An 8,509-nucleotide genomic window follows, 5' to 3' on the forward strand; every position below is an offset into this window, starting at 1 on the left:
GCAGGGTCGTGGGGTCCAGCAGATGTGGGGCATCTGATGGTGAAGAAAGATTCATGGATCTTGACTTTGCTGACGATGCTGTGATCTTTGCAGAGTCAATGGAGGCTCTGATCAGGGCTCTCAAGAGACTGAGTGAGGAGTCTGAGTATCTGGGTTTGCGAGTGTCCTGGATAAAAACCAAAATCCAGGCCCTTTAATGACCTCTTGGGCACGACCATCAGCAGTGTGCCTGTATGTGGAGAGAGTGTTGTCCTTGTCGAGAGGTTTACTTACCTTGGCAGTGACATTCATGTCTCTGGTGACTCTTCCTAGTCGAAACTCTCTCTGCTGACAGACAAACTGCTGATGGTTGTGCCTAAGAGGTCATTAAAGTCCTAGCTCTTGATATCCAGGACATTTGCAAGCCCAGACACTCAGACTCCTCATTCAGTCTCTTGAGTGCCCAGATCAGAACCTCCATTGACTCACTGAAGATCACAGTATTGTCAGTAAAGTCAACATCCATTAATCTTTCTTCAATAACAGATGCCCCACAGCTGCTGGACCCCACAACCCTACCTAACACCAAGTCCATACAAGCATTGAACAGAGTAGGAGCAGAACACACCCCTGACAAACCCCAGAATCAACTTGAAAAAACACAGAGATTCTGCCTCCACTCTGCACAGCACTCACACTACCAGTGTACAGGCGGGTCATGACATTCAGCAACTTTGGGGGGATCCTGTGAAGTCTCAGGATGTCCCAAATGGTAACTCAATCAACTGAGTCGAACACTTTGTGAAAATCGACAAAGGCTGCAAAGAAACTCTGCTGATATTTGCATTTGCACTGCTTGAGAATCCTCAGTGCCAGGATGCAATAGATCGATCGATAGAAAGATCGATATTTTAGTATAATAGGCAGGATTAGAGAGAAATAGAGACACAGATAGATTGATAGATGGCACCTCTCCTATCTCTCTCTCTATCCTGTAACGCCTTTCCTATCTTTCTTTCCTTCCATGTATCCAAATATAAAACAATTGTAATGCTAGACACTATTGCAACCATTTTACAACAAAATAAGAATAATCATCATCTTCATCATCATCTCACCTTTAGCAGGTTTACAGACTGCTTCAGCTCCTTCAGCTTCTTCTGCCTCTTCTGAATGATTGCCTGTATCACTGCTAGAGCTGCTCCCATCTGTGCCTTTGAGAGGATGAAGAGCACTTAATCACTGTTTTTTGTTTAGAATTAATGATTTTGTATAACAATCAAGCAGTTAATCTATCAAAATAAAATTTTATAACGTGCCATTAATAGCATACTGCTTTATAGGACAGACAATATTACAATACTACACATGTAGCAGATCAAATGTATAATTCAAAGGAAGACACATTGGACATATACTGTAAATATTCTTTAATTTCTGTGCATATTATATTCTAGTTAACTAGTGTGTGATTCTAAATTAAAAAATCCAGTAAATATTCATGTAGATATTTTTCCATAAAGCTAAAGATTGAGAAAAGTCAACTAGGAGGTTTTTTTTTATTTATTTCAGTTTTTGTTATTTCATTATTATGTAATTAATATGGATCTGTTCTGTCTATTCTAATATTTATGAAATATTACACTGGTCTACGAAAAAATATTTTTTTGGGAACTTCAGATCAGCTCTCTATTAAGTTTTTTTACACTGGTTTCATATATGAAATAGGATTTAAGCTAGCACGTCAGATTTTTGAGATACACATCATTGCCGTTTTAACACTTTTGAATATCAATATAATATATCAACACGATATCTAGAGTTTGAACTTTGTCCCAACAAAATTGTTTGAATGTGTTTATTCTGAAAACAAACCAGAAGACGATACCAGAGGCACTTTAAAACATGTTTATGTCAATTTACCTCAATATAAAATCGAGCTCCGCTTGCTCAAAATTGTCAGCGGCCTTTGCTTTCCCACTTGTGCTGCACATCCATCTCTCTTTGCATGAACCAACAGTAGTCACCCATCATGCTTGGAGTAAATTTTCCCTGATATCGGTTTTCCATCACCTTTGTATATTGATGAAATCTTTCCCTGTGTTCATCATTGACATCGTTTGGATTTGGTGGAAAAAAGTCGAGATGAGAATGTAAAAAATGCGTCTTCAGTGACATTCTGGCTACCGTAAGCTAATATACTTTCAGAAAGGCTGCAGGGATCTGTGGTATCCGAGGTCAACTTCTCCAGGCTAGTGGTCAGGCTGTCCTCCTGGCATTGCAAGCAATCTTTGCTTCTATTTGGGAGACTGGCATCATCCCAACTGACTGGAAAACGGGACTTGTCGACCCTATTTGGAAAAGGAAGGGTGATCGCCTGGATTGCAGCATTGGGGGATAACACTGCTCTCGCTGCCGGGTAAGGTCCTTGCTAGGGTTGTCCTCAATAGGATCCGTTATCACTTGCTCACCTAAGAAGTCTATCATCGACCACATCCTGGCACTGAGGATTCTCATGGAGCGCAAATGCGAATATCGGCAAAGTTTCTTTGCAGCCTTTGCCGATTTTCACAAAGCGTTCGACACAGTTGATCGAGCTGCCCTGTGGGACATCCTGAGGGTCCATGGGATCCCCTCGAGGTTACTGGATATCATGGCCGGCCTGTACACTGGTGCTGTGAGTGCTGTGCAGAGTGGAGGCAGAACCTCTGTGTTTTTCCCAGTTGATTCTGGGGTTTGTCAGGGGTGTGTTCTGCACCTACTCTGTTCAATGCTTGTATGGACTGGGTGTTGGGCAGGGTCGTGGGGTTCAGTGGATGTGGGGCATCTGATGGTGAAGAAAGATTCATGGATCTTGACTTTGCTGACGATGCTGTGATCTTCGCAGAGTCAATGGAGGCTCTGATCAGGACCCTCAAGAGACTGAGTGCGGAGTCTGAGTGTCTGGGTTTGCGAGTGTCCTGGATAAAAGCCAAAATCCAGGCCTTTAATGACCTCTTGGGCACGACCATCAGCAGTGTGTCTGTATGTAGAGAGAGTGTCGTCCTTGTCGAGAGGTTTACTTACCTTGGCAGTGACATTCATGTCTCTGGTGACTCTTCCTATGAAGTCAGCAGATGGATTGGGAGAGCAAGAGGGGTCATTAGGTCGCTGGAAAGGGGCGTGTGGCACTCCCGATATCTATGCAAAAGGACAAAGGTCCAAGTCTTTAGAGTCCTGGTGCTTACTGGTTGCGAGACATGGATGCTATCCAGTGACCTGGTACTGTGTCTCTCTGGAAAATCCTTGGGTTCCACTGTTTTGACTTTGTGTCGAATAAGTGGTTCCTCATGGAGTCCCGAATGAGGCACATGACCTGCATTGTGAAGGAGTGTCAGTTACGGCACTATGGCCATGTGGCGTGTTTCCCCAAGGGGGATCCGGCTCGTAAGATCCTCATTGTTGGGGACCTGAGTGGTTGGACCAGGCCAAGGGGTCGCCCACGTAACACCTGGCTGCGGCAGATAGAAGGTCCTTTCCGGAGGGTGGGACTTGACCACGTGCCTGCCTGGGGGGGTTGCCAACCGGTATCCCGAGTTGTTTCGTCATGTAGTGGGTGCGGCAACACACTGTACCAGTGCATGCTCCCCAACCTGACTTGATTTTCTGCAAAAGCTCAGCATAATTCCCTACTCTGTGACTGTCAAGAAAATTCTGGACAACCTGCATGAATGAGGGTGCTGATTCAGTTGGCTTCAATTTCCTTTAGAACTCATCGTCGTCAAGCATCAGTTCACGGATTTCAGGGCCAACAACAACACCTTCCTTCATTTTGGCTTCACCTTTCTCAAGACCAAACATATTTCTTAAATGCTGAAACATATCACCTTTACTGTCCAGTCACCCTAGTTGTCCAAGACCTGGAGCATCATAAATAAAAAAAATGGGACGTGCTGGACGAAAATGGGTTTCAGATTTGGAGTCAGCAAGTGAAATTTGTTAAAGTACAGGTGAAAGAATCCCAGTAGCAAAATGCTTGTTGACCAGTATTATTATTTTTATTCATTTGGTATCAGTATTTCTTGCTCAATTTTGTATTATGTGTTAGTTTTCTGGGTGATAAGCCCTGCCTCCTGTATGTGGAGCCCAAGGAGGCGGGGCCACATGATGATGCACCTGGGGGAGGGGACTACCTCAGCTGTATTAAAAGAGCGACGTCTACATTTGTTGTGTTTGCTTTGAGGCCTGTTTGAAGATTTTGAGCTGTCAGAAGAAAGTGACAAATAGAGCTCTGTTGAAAAGCAGCATCAGAGTGCGATACATTTGCGAACACACCGACTTTGCATCACATGCAGTCCGTTGCCTTGAACGCTATCATACTCTTCAAACTGATCAAATGTAGAATGCTCAGACACTTGCTTTCCATAATTTGAGTAATAAAAAGGAAACTAAGTTTTGCTGAAAATCACACAAATCCACAATGAAGAAAATAAAATGAGCTTTGAAAGTTTTAATGAAGGTAGACTGCCATTGTGTCAAATAGTAGCACCTGCCAGTAAGGGAGTTGTCTGACAGGACTTGCATCTATGGAGATGAGCATCTGTAGCCCAGGGTTTGAAGTGTGTCATTGCGATCTGTAAAGTTTATCTCCAAGTCCCCGATTTTACTCAAAACAGCAGAAACTATCCAATCTGTGAAAGCCAGCTGACAGAGAGAGAGAAACTGATACTGACAAAGAGATGGAGAGAGACAAGCGAGGCAGGCTAATAAAGGGGACAAAGTGTGTCCAGTCGTCTAAACGGTCAGTTTATGGTTTGCTATAACTGTGTGTTCTTTTCAATGCACGTGATACTAGCAATAAAAGTGTAACCTTGTTTGGAGATCACATGGAACTTTGAACTGCAGAGAGAACGATAAAAACTCAGAGTATCACCCTGAACATGGAAGTCCCATTCGGACGGATGAACGACACTGTTAACTGTATCTACAAAGCCTTCCGCCCTACCAAAGTTGCTAAAACCCTACTTGTTAGGACCCCACTCCAGTATTGGGTTTTGTCAAGAGCTTCATTTCGGGTTATTATTGGTAGTGTAAGCAAAAGCTAAGTGTTATTTCTCCTAAGTGATTATTTTTCTTTAGCCTAACATGGCCGCCGCATTACACTGAGTGAAACTGCCTTTTATTGTATACTAGCTGAAATATCCAGCAATGCCTGGGAGGAAAATAACGTTTTTGTTAAATTATTTGAGAAAAAAATCACAGCTTGACAGATTAATTTTCGCTTTGTGGTGTAATAAGTTTTTACACATAGAATTTTTGACGATGAAAAAAAAATCAATTAATTTAATTATTATTAGGTTGATTTAATTCTATTACCACTACAACATTGTTACAATTAGAATAAAGCAAGATGAAAATATAGTTAACAAAAACAAATATTAAAATGACAAACAAATAATACTACGGATTTTTCATGATAAAACTGTTGGTTGCTTTTACAGAGCACACCAGAAACATGCAGAGTGTCAAATGGATGATAACATGCATACAAAAGTGCAAGATTTGAACAAAAACAAACATTAAACGACAAACAAATAATACTATAGATTTTTCATGATAAAACTGTCGCTGGCTTTTACAGAGCACACCGGAAACAATCCAAGTGTCAACTGGATGATAAAAAATATAATTAAAAAAACACAACTTGACGGATTAATTTTTGTTTTGTAGTGTAGTAATATGTTTTTACATGCAGAATATTTGACGACGAAAAGAAAACATCAATTAAATTAATATTATTAGGTCGATTTAATTCTACTACCACTATAGCATTGTTACAATAAGAATAATCCATCCATCCATCCATTATCCAACCCGCTATATCCAAACTACAGGGTCACGGGGGTCTGCTGGAGCCAATCCCAGCCAACATAGGGCGCAAGGCAGGAAAAAAACCCCGGGCAGGGCGCCAGCCCACTAGAGACAATAAAAATAATACAAGATGAAAATATAGTTAACAAAAACAAATATTAAATGACAAATGAATAATACTTTGGATTTTTCATGATAAAACCATCAGTTGCTTTTATGGAACACACCAGAAATGTTCCGAGCGTCAACTGGATGATAACATACATAAAAGTCTGCTTTATATATACTGTAAGATTGTGGCTAATTGTTGGAGAGGTGGTCATTGGAATGTGCTTTGTGGAATAAAAACTCTTTATTTTATTTATATTCTTATACTGTGGACTGTATTGCTGTATCTGGGACTCTTTGGCATCCCCTTGTGGTTACTACCATATATACTCACGTTTAAGTTCTCCTGCGGATAAGACAAGACTTAATTTTACCGTATAATTTCTGGTATTTTATAATGTCGGTCATATAAGTCGAATGCGGAAAACTCACGCTATTGGTCCAAGAAATTATGATATGCTAACGCCCACCTGAGTGAGTAACCAATGAGCACACTGCCTCTTTTTTTTTCCCTATGTATTGTGCCTACGTGGCCACATGGTAATACCTAAACTATTCAGAAGCGACGTTTGCACAGATTTGTTTTTTTTTGTATCTCACACCCTTATACACCTTTACTGTAAGAACATCCCTTATATATGATGGAGTGTTATATCAGAAGAAAATATGAAGCTGGTTTTAAATTAAAAGTTGTTTAAGTGGCGAAAGAAATTGGTAAGTGCGCTGCTGCAACAAAATTCGATGTGTCTGAGAAACTGGCGTGAGATTGAAGGAAACAAGAAGATGTGAAAAATAAATAAACAAATAAAATTCAAGTGTTGCATTTTTGAACGGACGTATAAGTCAGGGTCTGATTTTATGGGTTTCAAAACCCGACTTACACGTGAGTATATACAGTAAGTGTCAACTGGATGATAACATACATACAGGACCACAAGATTGTTACAGTCTGCTTTATATACAAGATCTATATAGATTCTGATTTAAGTAACACGCTGCAATCGCAAACAAACTCATTCCCAGGGAGTGTGCGCCCCCTGCTGGGTACAGCATCACAGCTCATGCTGTATCTCATCTTTTTTATAAATGTAATAACTTACTGACCCAAAGCAAGAAATGAGAACAGTTTATTAAGGGCATTGTGTTTGTCCTAAACTAGTAAAGTAAGGGGTGCAGTTCCATTTAATACTAAAGCAAGTGACCACCAATTCACATTAATGTACTGCCATTTGTTAAAATGATTTTGATAGAAGGAAGGAACAGGCTTTTAAATTTGTATCACTTTCATCCCAGAGCGGCTGCACTTACACTGTCTTACATTTGCCAATTGGCTCAGATGACAATGACTCACATCCTTACCTGTTTTTCTGCCCTTCCAGCTTCAGATGTGACAGTCTCGTGACTTCTGTGCTCCGTCGCCACACATAAACAGCAGATGCACACCTCGTCGGTTTTGCAAAACACCTCCATGGCCTTCCCATGCTTGGTGCAGAGGTTCTGCGGCAGACCCGCTGTCGGTGTGACCAGCCTGTGGTCCTTCCAAATGGCTCCTTCATAGTGGGGCTGCACATGAGTCTCACAGAAGGAGGCCAAGCAGGTCAGACAAGACTTCACAGCCCTGAACTTTCTGCCAATGCAGAAATCACACTCCACATCTCCAGGTCCTGCATAGCATTGAGAGGGTGCAACAGACGTGTCGGATATCTTCACTTTCTCCACTACTTCCACTAGCATGGTATTCCTGCGAAGAACGGGCCTCGAGTGAAAGACCTCTCTGCATTGAGGGCAACTGTACTCCACTGCCTGATCCCAGTAGTCTTTAATGCACAGCATGCAGTAGTTGTGGCCACATGGGATCGAGACGGGGTCCTTGAGGATCTCCAAGCACATTGGGCAGGTAAATTGATCCGGAGACAGAGAAATCGTAGCTTCTGCCATTACGCCTAAAAGGAGAGATTTCCCAGGAAATGAAAGTAAACAGGCTGTCTCCAAAATGGAGGGTGTGGTTCTGGACTGAAGCCTGGAGAGCGAGTTACACCTGAGCAGAAGTGCCAGCAAACGCACACTGTGGAGACCTCATCTGCATCAAAACCCTTTGTTGGAAATGTAGAAAAAGTGTTGTCATTTCTATATCGTGTGACTGAAATGTATGCAAATCCCCTTAAATAAGAGTCTGCAATGTGCACTTCACAGTTTCAAATTACAAATCCAACAATTCAGACGTCATTGAAGCAGAAGGGATAATCAAGGAATCATTGTGTCTTTGTCCCAAACCTTATGCAGGGCAGTATTGGTGTTATGATTCTATTAGCCTCCTTAGCATTATATTTTTTGGCTTGAAAAATTACACACTTATTAAATCTGATCTTTCTACCATGCAAAAACACTAAAGGTACAAAGTCACAAGTGTAGAAAGTATAATAATGATACAATTAATAATCAAGAATAATAATAAAATAATGTTAATACCTTATATACTGTCAACTTGTGTCGTTTGTGTGGTATATCTTGGAAGCACGGTGAAATACACAATCCAACGTCATAGTCATGACAATAGTAGCTGGATTCCTTG

The 8,509-nt window shown here is 41.3% G+C and overlaps 1 protein-coding gene across 1 annotated transcript in view; it reads right to left on the reverse strand.

The window, feature by feature from the left end:
• Nucleotides 1-7,906, reverse strand: part of LOC120536981 (E3 ubiquitin/ISG15 ligase TRIM25-like) — a 30,459-nt gene extending 22,553 nt beyond the window's left edge. The window contains exons 1-2 of the mRNA XM_039765564.1: nucleotides 7,297-7,906; nucleotides 1,098-1,193 (exon numbers count right to left, since the gene is read on the reverse strand). Of these exons, the coding sequence (XP_039621498.1) occupies nucleotides 1,098-1,193; nucleotides 7,297-7,875 (675 nt within the window). The 5' untranslated portion in view covers nucleotides 7,876-7,906. The remainder of the gene's footprint in view (nucleotides 1-1,097; nucleotides 1,194-7,296) is intronic.
• Between the last annotated feature and the right edge of the window lie 603 nt (nucleotides 7,907-8,509).

Source organism: Polypterus senegalus, chromosome 10 (genome assembly GCF_016835505.1).
Source record: "Polypterus senegalus isolate Bchr_013 chromosome 10, ASM1683550v1, whole genome shotgun sequence".
In the NCBI taxonomy this organism is placed as follows: Eukaryota; Metazoa; Chordata; class Cladistia; order Polypteriformes; family Polypteridae; genus Polypterus; species Polypterus senegalus.